Source organism: Bidens hawaiensis, unplaced genomic scaffold, assembly GCF_021521415.1.
Source record: "Bidens hawaiensis isolate Kalapana, Puna unplaced genomic scaffold, B.hawaiensis_p1.1 tig00010472_1, whole genome shotgun sequence".
NCBI classification, from domain to species: Eukaryota; Viridiplantae; Streptophyta; class Magnoliopsida; order Asterales; family Asteraceae; genus Bidens; species Bidens hawaiensis.
In genome coordinates this window covers 801,122-816,235 of record NW_027491800.1, presented here as the reverse complement: position 1 = coordinate 816,235, position 15,114 = coordinate 801,122, and the positions used below count along the sequence as shown (strand labels likewise).

The following is a 15,114-nucleotide window of genomic DNA, read 5'->3' as shown; positions in this document are numbered from 1 at the left end:
ACATGAAGATTGATGATTTAAAATGGATTCATGTTGACATGTATATATACACTGTAAAGCTTTGCTTAGGTTTTCTCAAACAAGAAACTCTAGCTGGCTGGCTAAGAATGTTACAGACAGAAAGATTGTACCAGAAACAATGGTCAATAATAATATTACAAACACTATATGTTCATTTGCTACGAAGATATCAATGCCCAAATTTTGTTTTTGGCTTCGTTAGTTGAAAAACTTCATTTTAATTGAGTTACAACGACATTTTTAACCCGAGTAAAGGTATGAAATATCCATCTTTAGATTTGGCGTAGGCTCCTCTCTTGGCGGCTAGCATTAACACTGCCCAGGGAAGGGACCTTGGGCGACGACACGCGTAACTACCTAATAACACCTCTCTTCTTTCGGTGTACCTAGTGAGGGAAGAGCCGGGGATTCTTCGTATTTTTTTAATGACAAACTCATACACCCACAAATATAGAGTTTCTTTTTTCTTTTCAAAACGATGTTGTTGTAAAAAGTATTTTCTAGTAGGTTCTTTAAAAAATATAATGATTTAGTGACATGATTAATGTGAATGACATATAATTACCTAAAACCCGTAGCCTATTATTAAGGTGTGTTAAAATGTGTTCCTGTTGAAGTGGTTGAGTGCTCTAGGCTTATGATAGATTGTTCAGAATTAGAAGCGTTTAATTAGAGGGTGTGTGGGTTAGTCGTTATAGAAGAAAAGTGGCATATAATTAAAAATATACCATTAACACGTGTTGGATGAATTGGCAAAACTTAACGCTCTTGGCGACTTCACAAGTTCAAATCATTTGAGGGTTTGAACAATTTTTAATTTCCTTAGAGCTTCATATATTTGACATCTTCACTTCTTTATAGAAGTTCCTCCCTTTATTTAGATGTGTCAAAAATTGGGTTCCAATATGTAGAAACATAGATATTACATCAATATAGCAGGTAGGCGGGCAACAAGCTGCGCCGCCACCCTTTTCTGAATTGCAAACCCTAACCTGCTAAAGACATACCCCTGCCCCTTTGGAGTCGACACATTGCTATGCACAACCTGTTGGACCCTGGTTAGAAAACGGATAGATTCCGGTGCCAAGGAGCCAAATGTATCAAAAGCCAGAGGGACAAAAACATGTTGGTTCTCTTCGCAGGCTTTAGCATGTTTCTCCACCTTCTTCGTTTCAGCCCTTTTCATTGCTTGCCCAGCTACAAACCCATTATCCCTCAAACCAGCTAAGGGAGATACCCCTGTGAGGTCAACACAAGCGTGTTTTCCCCCGGCCCAACCAAAGACGAGCAAATCTGCCGGTCGTAGAGTGGATCTCCCTTCCTCCCTTTGAAATCTAATAACAAAATAACCAACAATCGAATCAACCGTTCAACAATTTAGCATACGTTTAACTAGTTTTCGCCTCGATTAAAATTAACCTTTCGTGTTTATTTCATTAACTTTTAAAAGAATTGTGGGACATAGTATGGTCTAGTCCAGCTCTCAGAATGGCGAAAAAGATACCGTCATTTAGACATTAAAGATGATGTATAGTTGAAGTTAATGTATCAAAGATGCTTCTAAAAAGTATGGTAAAATGAAGCTTTGATTAATTTTATAAACTCCGGCTTGATTTCTTCGGTGCCTTGACGATCGGTGTCAAAGCTCCAATTAAAATAAAGGGTTTTCTTACATTTTATAAACCTTATATTAGACATTACTTGTATCGTAACAGTATCGTATCCACAAGGAATGTGTTAAACTTAAGCAGCAGGTGGTGAGAACTGATCTTGTATCAGCAGAACAAATAAACAGAATAAAGAACAGAAGGTTGGCCCGTTTGGTTTTGAACGACTCTTTTCTTAATAAACTAGAATGGAAAACGAATTACAAATAAAAGAAGACTACCTGGGTTTATATAGTAGTACCCTGTACAATATGACTCCTAAACAAACTAGGACACTTTAATAGACTTATAATAAAACAATGAATCCTAAATCGATAAGGACACACTTAACCGGATAAACCAAATAATTAAAAACTGATTTTAATTGTTATCATGATCTCCTCCAGCCTCCCCATGAGATCGAACCGTACCACCCTAAAATATCGCCTCGTTTAACACTCCCTCTCGATATTTGCTTCCTTCATTCCCAAGCGAGTACAAAACTTCACAAGCTTCTCTTTTGGCAAACTCTTCGTGAACATTTCAGTGGCTTGCTCCAACGTGTTAATATATTTAAAATCAATTTCTCCATTCAGCACCTTCTCACGAATAAAGTGATAATGAACTTCTATATGTTTCGTACGCGCATGAAACGTGGGTTTCTTAGCCAACAATATTGAAGACACATTATCCCCATACAAGGTTACCTTCTTGTTCTTACCTTGATTTAACTCGTTTATAAAACGAACCAGCCACACGCACTCTTGCGCTGCCATAGTCGTAGCCCGATACTCCGCCTCGGTAGTCGAAAGTGACACCGTGGGCTGCCTGTTGCTACACCAAGTAACAGCACTAAAACCAATCAAGAAAACATACCCGGGTGTACACCGTCTCGTGTCCGGATCTTTAGCATAATCGGCATCGCAAAACCCGATTAATTCCATACTCGACTCCCTCTTAAACTTAACACCATAGCTCGGAGTCGACTTCACATACCGCAACACTAACCGAGCAGCTTCAAGGTGCGGTTTTCTCGGAGCTTGAACAAATCTACTAAGCACACCAATGACATACGCGATGTTGGGTCGAGTCAAGGTCAAATAAATAAGACTTCCAATTATTTGCCCATACATGGTTACTTCTTCCAACTCTTTTCCTTCTTCGGCTCGAAGAGACCCATTTGGTTCCATGGGTACCCGTATCGGTTTGCAACTTTCCATACCGAATTTCGCCAAAAGATTAACGACATACCGATTTTGGTGAAGTATAAACCCATCATTCTCGTACTCGAGCTCCAGACCCAAAAAGTGCTTTAATTTTCCCAAGTCTTTCATGAAAAAACGAGTGCACAGATTCGTTTTTAATTGCTCCACCACGTAGACTAAATCGTCGGTTATAATTAAGTCGTCTAAATAAACGAGGACAACTGCGGTTTTGTCACCTTCGTCTCGTACGAACACACTGGTATCGGCTATTGTAGGAATAAATCCGTTAAGTTCTAAAAACTCACCGATCTTACCGAACCAGGCCCGCGGTGATTGTTTTAAGCCGTAAATTGCTTTCTTTAACTGACAAACATAATTAGGAAAATTTTGACTTACAAAACCTCCCGGCTGGTCCATGTATATTACCTGATCCAAATCGCCATATAAAAATGCATTACTCACATCCATTTGCCATAAATCCCAACCTTTGCACGCGGCGATAGCTAAAATTACTCGAACCGAAACGAGCTTAGCTACTGGACTAAACGTATCTTCATAATCGATCTCGTACTCCTGTGAAAAACCCCATGCCACTAATCGAGCTTTATATCTTTCTATCGACCCGTCGGCCCGCCTTTTAATTTTAAAAACCCACTTACACGAAATCGGATTTACATCACCCGGCTTCGGAACAAGATGCCAGGTCTCGTTACTGGCTAAAGCATCTAACTCTTGCTTCATTGCTTCCATCCACTTAGGATCTCGTATAGCTTGTTCTACCGTCTCGGGTTTGGTTTCTTGACTAACAAGTAAGGCGACATTTGCATATTTTGGGTTCAGTTTACTGACCCGATCAGACCTTCGGACAGTTGGTACATCACCTTCGGTATTAACTGGTTCGGTTGAGGTGCTGGTTTGACTGTTCGTTTGACTAACTAACGACCCGGTTCGCCATGGATCAGAACGTGACCTGTTTCGTGTTTCTGAAAATTCAGGTTCGGTGTTAATTGTTTGTTCAGATTGTTCTTCTAGGTCGTTGTCACCAACCTGAACCGTAACATACTCATCATACTCTTTTTGTAGGTCATGTGTGTCAAGCTAGACTTCTTTACTTGGTGACCACCATGTTGAGTTTTCATCAAATATTACGTCCCGAGACACGTAAATTCGCTCGGTACTCGGCTCACAACATCGCCACCCTTTCTTTTCGTTATCGTAACCAACAAAAATACATCTCGTTGCCTTTTTCTCCAACTTGTGTCTAAGATGCCCCGGGATGAACACATAACAAATGCATCCAAAGACTCGAAAATAACTAACATTCGGTCGGATTTTGAACATCTTCTCGTATGACGACTCGTAGTCCATTCCTTGTTGTGGCAATCGGTTACTTATAAACGCAGCGGTACTCATCGCCTACGCCTAAAATCTCCCCGGTACATTCTTGTTGTGCATCATGCTTCCGATCATGTCGGTTAGGGTCCGGTTATTTCTCTCCGAAACCCCGTTTTGCTCGGGAGTATTAGAACACGTTAGTTGGCGTTTAATTCTATTTTCTTTAAGAAACAAAGAAAATTCACGGGATGTATACTCGCCTCCGTTATCGGAACGAAGGCACTCGATGCTTCGTTTTAAGTCTCGTTCAGCTTCCAACTTAAATTCTTTGAAACGTTCAAACGCCTTGGCTTTCTCCTTCATGAAATATACCCACAAATATTTCGAATAATCGTCAATAAATGATATCATAAAAATCATACCTTTGACCGTTGGTTGCTTTACCGAACCGAACACATCGGTATGAACGAGTTCAAGAGGGGCTTTAGCTCGATAACTAGAGTTCTCAAACGGTTGCTTATGAGCCTTTCCAAACTGACAACCGCCACACACTACATCCGTTTTTACTTCGAGTTAGGGTATTCCCGCCACCAACTTCTTTTTCACGATTAATTGAAGTTTATCGTACCCGACGTTGCTTAAACGTTGGTGCCACAAATCTGCATTTAAATTCCTTTTCACCTTATTCACATACGAATTCCCGGTAGACAATACATAAACCGAGTCTTTCTTTCTCCCTTGAATCACCGGTATGGATTTAGTTTCGAACTTATCGAAAATACTCACCTCGGTTGACCTGAACAGAACATATCGTCCGGTGTCGGTGATTTGAGGAACCGACAACATGTTCTTGTTCATGCCAGGAACATGAAACACGTTTTTAAGAACCAAACCACCTTCCTCAGAATCTGATGAGATATCAACCTCACCCATATGAGCTATGTCGTGTCGCGAGTCATCGGCTATAACTACCACCTGATTACCCTCGTACTTAACCGGGTTCTTTAACCGCTCCTTTTGACCCGTTAGGTGATTCGAACAACCCGAGTCTACAATCCAATCATTTAACAAATTTAAAGAGGGTTTTACCGTAGCCGTTAAAGCATGAACTTCTTCAATTCCGGCATAATGGGCCTCGGCATCCCAAGGCTCTTCAATTCGATTTTGCGTTGTCGCGGCGTTTCCTTCTTTAGTTGCACTCGTTATATAATACTTTGCGATGTGTCCTCGCATGCCACAATTATAACACTTAAAAGTTTTAAACGACGGACGTTTACCTTGTTTATTACGGTTCCAATTCTTTCGTTCATCACCACCTTCCTGTTGGTTTTGTTCCTCGGGTTTATTTCCTTTGTTCGATCGATCCCATGGCTTCTTTTTGTTGTAATTGTTGGGTTTGAACTTTTCTTTTCCTTTACCCGCAAACAGTGCTTCGTTTTCTTGTTTCGGTACAGCGGAGACCGACACACCGGCCAACTGTTTAGCTAAGGATTCCTTCCCGGATAACAAATTTTCAAATTCCGAGAGTGACGGTTAGGTCGCCCAACCCTGAACAGCAGCGACAAACGACTGAAATTCCGACCTCAATCCGTGAATAATAATCCGTTTCATCCTCGCGTCTCCGATCCTTGATTGCTGATCTAAATCGACAATCTCGCGACAAAGCGATTTCACTTTATGGAAGTACTTTGGAATCGGCATATCTTTCTGAGTGACCGAAAGCAACTCGTTTTCAAGAAGTTGTAATCGGGTGTCGTTTTTCTTCGTGAATAGTCGTTCAATATCCCATGCATGCTTCGGTGTTTCGGCTTCTTGAAAGTGATCTAACATCTCCTCTTCGACTGTTGTTTTCAACAGGAACATTGCTTTCCCAACCTTTACCCGCCACTTCCCGACAGCACCTCCGGTGTCGTTTCTTGGTAGTTGCGTATCGGTTCCGTTGGTAACCTCCCAAAGGTCCTGACCTTGAAGTTATGACATAACACATGTCGACCAAGTCCGGTAATTAGTTTGGTTCAAACGCTTGATTCCGGCAACAAACGACGTATCGGCCATCGTTTCCTTCTTCATCGGCTTCTTTTCTTCACCTATTAGCTTTCGATCTACAGACCTGGATAATCGCCAAAGGCAATCGTCCGTGAGACTAATCTCTTGGCTGGACTTAGATCGGCTAAACTCGATTAACGTACGGACGTTCGGTGACCCGGCTCTGATGCCACTTGTTAAACTTAAGCAGCAGGTGGTGAGAACTGATCTTGTATCAGCAGAACAAATAAACAGAATAAAGAACAGAAGGTTGGCCCGTTTGGTTTTGAACGACTCTTTTCTTAATAAACTGGAATGGAAAACGAATTACAAATAAAAGAAGACTACCAGGGTTTATATAGTATTACCACGTACAATATGACTCCTAAACAAACTTGGACACTTTAATAGGCTTATAATAAAACAATGAATCCTAAATCGATAAGGACACACTTAACCGGATAAACCAAATAATTAAAAACTGATTTTAATTGTTATCATGATCTCCTCCAGCCTCCCCATGAGATCGAACCGTACCACCCTAAAATATCGCCTCGTTTAACAGAATGTACATGGTCAACTCCAATTAAAATAAAGAGTTTTCTTACATTTTCTACTTTATATTAGACATTACTTGTAACAGTATCGTATCCACGACGAATGTACATGGTCAACTACTAACATCCATTAATCAAAAAGAGATATTGTAAAAGACAGTGTAATTGATTAATATAAATGAAGGTTGGTTAGAATATCTTCTTCATGCATTTATTTTTACTACAACACTTACAGGAACGTTCGATATGATCTTCGGTTTCAACTTGTGTAACCGTTATTAACAATAATACTATAACAAGAAAAAAAAACAGTTATTTGTCCTTTAGATCAACTAGTGGTTACATCGTGCATCGATCAAGCACTGTAACCGACAAGAGCAGGATTCCATCGCCCCATTTTGTACGAGATACATATGTGCTTTGTGGCTTTATCCATGTCTACATCAGTAAATCCATTGTTACATAAATCAGCAAATGTTCGTGTATGTTTCACGCCATACTGAGTCAATGATCCACAGTATTTCTCATATGTCCGAACCTTAAATCAGTCAAAACGTTCAGTAAGTTAACACTTAACAGGCAACATCAGCAAATTAAATTTTGTGATAAAATAGATTTTTTTTTTGTATTTTCGTACCATAGATTTGAGACATCCCCAATCGTCCACAAGGGCCGATCCTTCATCTCTCACTGATCCTTGCCCGTCACCTAATAAATAACTTTTGATCATATCGACACTGCTATCCAAATGTGCCCTATGCGCAGTTATTTCCTTGATTTTCTTGTATAGCTCTTCCTTTTGTTGTGATCCTTCTGCTAATTTCTTGTGCTGCATACAATATGTAATGAAATCAGTCCGCTGCTAGAAAGGCGTCAATCATCTTTTTTCAAGCATGCATACCCTTTGCCACATTGAATAAAGATCTGCATCTCTTTGGCTAATAACATCCATGGGGTCGGAAGATGGGCTTGCGGAGTATTTCCCTGGGGCAGAGCCTTGATAAACCGAAACAGTCTCATCGCTTATTCCTAGAGTACCATATTGCATCACATGAGATCCATAAGAAGAATGGTTATTGTAAGTCCTTATCTTCACCTACATATTATTTTGCATAACTTTGTTTCAAATTAATGCTTGCTCAATCATAAAATTTAAATAAAGAAATTGAAAAGAAAAGCCGAATACCAACCGCTAAGTATTGTTGTTTCAAAGTTTCAACCCTTAAATCTTTCGAGTCGCTAAGAGCCAAAAGTAAAAAATAACATAACAAATCAGCAATTTATATAATATTTGTAGCTAGTGTTTATAGTTGGTTTTTAAAAGTTAAAAATGGGTACCTGTCTTCCATCCATGAAATACTATATAAATCACCTAAGCAAGTGTCAAACTCTGGATCTGGAGGAGAGGGTTTGTATCAGGACAATATCTTGAGGATAATTCAAACATGCAGCGAGCACTTAATCGATTACATACCGTCACAATATGCAGCCCAACTGCTCTCATTTGCATTAGATGCTGTTGTCACATAGATGCTCAAATCTGCAGCCAACAGACCTTGGAAAATACTTCCACTTTCACATGCTTCAACATATAAAACCTACATTTAACATTCAAATTGTTAGTTCTTTGTCTAGATCAATGATCGCTATTAAATCGAGAACAAAATGTATTTTACCATCTCATCATAGGTTCCCATTGCATGCTTTGTCTCCAAAACTTTGATAAAATCATTTGCGTAAATGAAAGGACCGGTAGGCATACCTTTGGTAAGTAACACAACAATTTTTGTAAACAAAGAAGAGACATTTTCATATTAGTTAGAGAAACAAATTAGAAAATGTGATTAATTACAAAGAAGTCCAGGGCCGCCGTGATCAGTGAAATAGACGAATATCTTATCATCCGGTTTGCTTGCTACAACTTTTCCACTTCCACCCTGAACCCCTGTTTCATTGCCAAGAAGCACAGCGTAGAAATTGTCCGCGGTCACACTTTCACCGGTATAATCCTAACATGAGTTAAGGAAAACTTTTACGCACCGTTTTTTCCTTTAACAGCCGATAATAATATATTTGTGACAGAATTTTTATAAAATGAAATAACATAGCTTACCTTTGGCACACCCGCGTAGACATCTGAGCCGTTGGGTTTGTTGATTATGACACCCGGCCTAGGATTGTATGTATCATTGGCAATATCATCATACATGAACACAATAATGTTTTCATCCTTCAACCCTCCACGCTTTAGTATTTGGTACGCGTGACAAACATCTGCCTGAAATGATATAATAACACATAAGAAAGCTGGTCAAATGGATATTTTGTTTATTTGACTGGTCAAATGGATATTTTAAATATTTTTAATCATTTTCCCAAAGTACTCACCTGATGACGATAATTGTCGAACCCGTTTGAACCAGCAACAAGAACCGCCCACGTAGTACTATTTCCTTGGTCATTAGTAGAACTGAATGGGTGGAACAAGCTTGACCGGGTAGCTTTAGAGTATTGTACCACAAAGAAGATTAGTAATAATAATTTGAGTTGGAAAACTATGCTCCCGTTCGTCATATTGAACAAGAAGATTGATGAGTCGATGAGGTTAAATGGATTTGTGTCGACATATATACTGTAAGGCTTGCTTAGGTTTTCCCGATCAAGAAACGCGTACTCTAGCTGTCTAAGAATATTACAGAAAAAATATTGTACGGTCAAGGAACATTGGTTACGACAATAATAAGCTTACAAAAACTTTGTTAATTAATTCATTTGGTACGAAGATATCAATGTCCATATTTTGTTTTTGTGATTCATTAGTCATTACCAGAGAAACTTCTTTTAATGAAGTTGCAATGAACCTTTTAACACCCAAGTAAAGGTATAAATTAACCCATCTTAAAACATGGTTTACCTGGTCGAACTTTTAGCGACAACATGTCATCATGCCTAAAGCGACAACCATGAGTCGACCTTTAGCGACATGCAGTTGCAAATGCTTACTTATAGCGATGGCCTACGTTGCGACGACAATTCCCCTTTTAGCGTCAAGGTTCTCTAGCGACAATGCCTTTTGCGATGAAATGCCATCTATTCATGATGGTGTATAAGTTGTCAACCCTATTTTATACAATGTGTCGTCGCTAACAGGGTCGACATATCAGGGTAAGTTTGTTGTAATGACGTGTCATAAAACATTGGGTCTGTTTGGTATGTCGTAATGGAATGGATGAGGGAATGAATGGACAAAGGAATGGAATAAATCATTACCATTCATTGTCGTATTTGGTTACCATGTAGTAATGGAATGATCATCCTTTAATTATTATTATTATTATTATTATTATTATTACTGCTACTACTACTATTAATATTATTATTACTATTAGTAGTAATAATATATAATAATAAATATTAATATAAGTATTAATAATATGAATATTCATATTAACTCATTTTTAAGACATGCGCGTTTTAACGAGACCATTAAACGGATAAAAACAATTATAAAAATGTTGGATCACACATGCGTGTTACGAAGCATTGAGTCACCAAATAATAATGCTAATATTGTTAATACGATAATAAGTCTAATATAATAATTGTTATATTATAATATACAAAAATAATGATAATATAATAAAATTAATAATAATATAAATAACCTTGATAATGTAATAATAATTATTATAATATAAAAATAAATCATAATAATCATAATATATTATGATTATTATTATTGTTATAGTTATTGATTTCATTTCTTGAAGGAATGAAAAAAAACACCTATACCTTAAGAATGAAAATCCTATATTTGAAAGGAATTTCATTCCTTATGAAATGTTTCATTTTATTACCATATGACAACCAAACATGGTTTTTTCCATTCATTTGGAATGAACCATTTCATTCCATCTCTCATTCCTTTATATCAAACGCTATCTGAACGTGAATACAACTCATTATAACATAACATCTATTACTTACTTGAACTCGTGGAAGTTGATGTGAATACACATAAGTTCTACATATCATACGATCTTTATGGACCCTATTTTGTGTGTCTATCCTTTTAATGAATATATAGAAGCCAAGTCCCAATGTGACGTTCGTCATTTTTCAAATCCGAAACCCGCACCATTTTAAAATTTCAATAAAATCCAGATGCGTTTTTATTAATAAAGTTTGATTTGTTTATTTTATTTATGATGTTAAAATTCATTATTACAATTCAATTAATTACAAGTTTCATTTCATAGCTTTATATCTTATATCTTTTATGCATTTTATATCTTTATTTCTCTTAATCTATCATAAGTTCCATGTTACAAATTTTAATCATGTTTTTTTTTTTTTGTTATTTATTCAAGTAATGCATTCAATCCAATTCATGGCCCAATTTATTAGTTTTATGTTTTGATTAACATTTTTATGATCACATTAATCTCCTTTAATCAAAATTCTTATGTTACAAGTCTAAATTTATGGTTATTATTTAACATTTTTAAGACATTTTAACACAATTAAATTCTTTGACCAATTTAATCAAATTGAAACACTCTTTTTTTCCTATAAAATGAGCTCATTTCTCTTCCTTCACTTTGTCACATCCACAATTACTAAATTTCCTTCTTCTTGAGCTCTCTTTGGTGTTTTGTATAAAAGTCAAACCGATCAAGTTCAAGACTTTTTCTTATTATCTTTTATGACCTTTCCTCGGGTATGTTTTTATTATTTTATGCATGTTTCCATCATTTAGAAACTTAATGCTATGTTAAACTTAACTTAACATTAGTATTAGTTCATAAAAAAAACAAACTTGATTCGCTTACGTATTTATTTGGTTCGGTTTAATTATTTTATATATCCAACATCTAAAAACTAATTCTTTTCATCACATCAACTAAAAATAATATATGTTTAACAAGTCGGAAAATAATGTGACTAACCATTATTATGACCCAAATTTGTATAAATAATTTAAAATGAACTAACTTATATATTTTCGCCAAAAAGTCTAAAAATGGACAATTATAAAGGTAATATGTATGTTTTTCTTTCAAAGGCTTAAACACTAAATCGACAATCGAATTTATCTAAGTCTTATGTTTAGTTTTATTACCTTGAATCCTATTTTGAACCTAGAAATATTTTCTAGGGCCGCTCGTCGAACCGAACTTAACAAGTGAGTTTTTCATAACCCATTTTTAACGCTTTTAATATTTTTGGGGTGTAGCATGTCACAAGTTTTATTTCGTTAGTTATGCGCTTGTTTACAAACCGATTCACATTTATCGTACATGTTGATATTATTCTTGCATATTGTTTGTGATTATACGTGAATTATGTGCAACGTGTTTACTGTTTTTATAGTGGAAGTTACGCAAACGCAAACGCATACACATAGTGGGAGGGTCCGACGGGACGTACCTGCGCCGCCTAACGTTACGACTTCGGTTGTTTATGTAAGGTGGTTCTCATTTCCCCGACTTCTACGGCTTCGGCTAATGAATGGGAGGACGACACTATTTGATTTACGTTATGTTTGAATATTTATTGTATGACGATCGCTGAATCGCGCATTTTATATATATTTATATACGCAAAAACTTATAAAAACTCACCAACATGTGTTGTTGATAAAATATATTATTTTAAACGTGCTGCAGGTTGATACGATGAAGTGCCAGGACAAGAAAACTAGTTATACCTTAGGATTATTTCAATGAATAATATTTTTTTCTTTTTTTGTAATGTTGTTTGTCTCATTATCAAACTATTTGTGTACATACGAAATTATGGAATAAAATAAATATATTGTCACTATTAATAGTATTACAAGCTTATGAGTGATTTGTACGTTGCACCTGAGCATATTCCGCTTGAAGAGGTAGGTCCCAGCAGAGCCTAGTTGGACCCGCAAGACTCACCTTGAAGAGGGACGTCTGCGCAGAAACCAACTGGATCCGCATGACCAACCATGCTCAGAGACGTGACGTCCTTACGCGCAGTACGCAAGCTGGTCCCGCAGGAAATGCCTCCCGATGGTGAAGGACTCCGCCTGTCCCCGCAGCCTCGGATACAAGCCATCAGGGAAGGCCACCCGCGCAGCAGGGCTACACGCACAAGGCACTTAGCTCTCACTCACTCAGTGTCACCTGAAGGAATGAGCGAAGCCGGGAACTATCCCGCACAAGGGCGGGAGGGGGAATACTCCCGCCCAAATAAGCCAGTCCGTACGATACAGGAAGATCTTCTGTACTGTACCTGACGAGGTATGGGAAAAAGATCTGACTAAAGATACGATAGCTTATTGACAACAGTATGGCGAGCAGCATGCTCCTGCACTGTATGTCACTATTGGCCGCTGCCTACTCACCAACTACTGCCATACCACGTGCATAGCCGTCAGTTGGTGGAACAGGAATAGTATACAGCAAGCCTGGTCGCTATCAGCCGCTACCTACCCACCAACTACCAGCAGGGCACGTGCGTAGGCTACTGTTGGTGGAACAGGAACACTGTTGCAGCCGGCCATACCTCTTTGGAAACCTACCTTCGGCTATAAATACCACAAATGGTATGACCATCTCATCTTATCATATCTTACTACATTATCATCATATTATACCTGATATCTGCTCTAGCAATCTCTTGATATACTTTTATATTTAAAGAGCAATCTAGTCTGATTCTCACGCCGGAGGGTGGTCACAAGGAGGAACCCCCCCCCCCTTCTCAGTGACGAGCTCACGGTGTCTGTTTTGCAGGTTATCAGAAGAACCATCTTCCAAGGGTCTAACCCCTCGTGGGAAACATCTCTCCAACCCCCAGGTTACCAGTAATCTGTCGTGGGTCCGGTTAGTGTTTCTTCATTGGCGCCATCCGTGCATAAAGCTAGAACTTTATCTCCAGTTTTTTCAAACTTTCTACAAAAGATGGTTAGAGAAATTTCGGTAACCACAACCCCAGCTACTGGGGTGAACACCGGTAACACAGTTTTTACAAACACTACCCCGGTTACCCAAGCCAGGACAAGTGAAGTAAATTTTACGAACACTACCCCAGTTACTCAAGCTGGGGCAAGTGCAGTAAATGATCGCCTACTGGGATCCACTGATACCCAGGTTGAGAAACAAAGACTCCCCCGCCAAACTCTCGATGAAGTCAAGGCATGGGCGGAGGCACGACAAAAGGAATTCCAGGCTGAGTTGGACGAACGCCTGCGCTCCGTCCAACAGGCTGACGAATTCGAAGATTACTTGGATGACTCGGAGGAATCCGACTCCGACGCGAACCCTCGCCATAGGGCAAAAGGGAAGCGTAAGGAAATGGAATCCCAACCGAAAAGGCATTTTGGACAAGCCTTCAAACCAAAAAGCACAGGTGGAAGTCCACGAGACTTCTCCAAAACGTTCAGACCAAACATTGCAAATGCAGGAACGTCCAAGTTTGCAAGGGACATTGCGGAAGCAATCGCCCCAAAGAGTGCCAAACAAATGCCTAACATAGGCACATATGACGGTATATCCGATCCGGACGATCATTTGAACAGGTTCATAGCGGGGGCAACCGTCAGCAATTGGACGGAACCCACATGGTGCTACATGTTCCAAATGACGCTTGTTGGGGCTGCTAGAGCTTGGTTTGATCGTCTACCGGTCAACCACATCTACGACTGGGCAGACTTCCAGCAGAAGTTTAGCCAACACTTCAGCCAGCAACGGAAGTATACCGAGGAGCAATGGACAATCCTCAAATGCATACGAGAAGAAGATGAATCTCTGCCAAACTTCATCACTCGCTTCAACTCAAAGAAGCTAAGTTTGGGCAATATCAGCGAAGATCTTGTTCGCGCTGCCTTCATCCAGGGCGCGCACGACCCAGAGCTCATCCGCATCCTAACGGGTAAAGATGGCATGCCATCCACATGGGATGCCATCATGACAGCAGCAAAACGCTATGCGGAAACGGAGAAGCAACTGGGTAGAGATCTGCCACAGAGCACAAACCTCTACACTCAGAAGACGAGAGAAGACAACGTCCTCACCGCCCGACTAAATAAAAAGCGGAAGCAAGGCATTTGGCAGTCAAGGGTAAACTTTGACACCTCATCCGGCTTGCAACATCGATTGGGCGGAAGGGATAATGCACACCCGCACCGGAACTCCAGATGGACGCCGCTCAGCAAAAGCGTCACTGAGATATTCGCCACTGAAGAGCTCCCGTGGCCAAAGCCTCCAATAATCCGACATCGTCACGATGCTGATCGGAGCAAATACTGTGACTTTCACAAGACAAAAGGCCACAACACTGAAGAATGCA

At 39.1% G+C, this 15,114-nt stretch overlaps 1 protein-coding gene across 1 annotated transcript; it reads right to left on the bottom strand.

The window, feature by feature from the left end:
* Window positions 1–7,142: 7,142 nt before the first annotated feature.
* On the bottom strand, window positions 7,143–9,385 carry LOC143535451 (vacuolar-processing enzyme-like). Its single transcript, XM_077029700.1, has 10 exons — window positions 9,178–9,385; window positions 8,903–9,067; window positions 8,642–8,798; window positions 8,466–8,551; window positions 8,264–8,387; window positions 8,128–8,185; window positions 7,980–8,028; window positions 7,691–7,885; window positions 7,427–7,618; window positions 7,143–7,327 (listed from the first exon to the last, which is right to left on the bottom strand). The coding sequence occupies exons 1-10, from the start codon at window positions 9,361–9,363 to the stop codon at window positions 7,145–7,147; spliced, it is 1,395 nt and encodes a 464-aa protein (XP_076885815.1). The 5' UTR covers window positions 9,364–9,385; the 3' UTR covers window positions 7,143–7,144.
* Window positions 9,386–15,114: the final 5,729 nt, after the last annotated feature.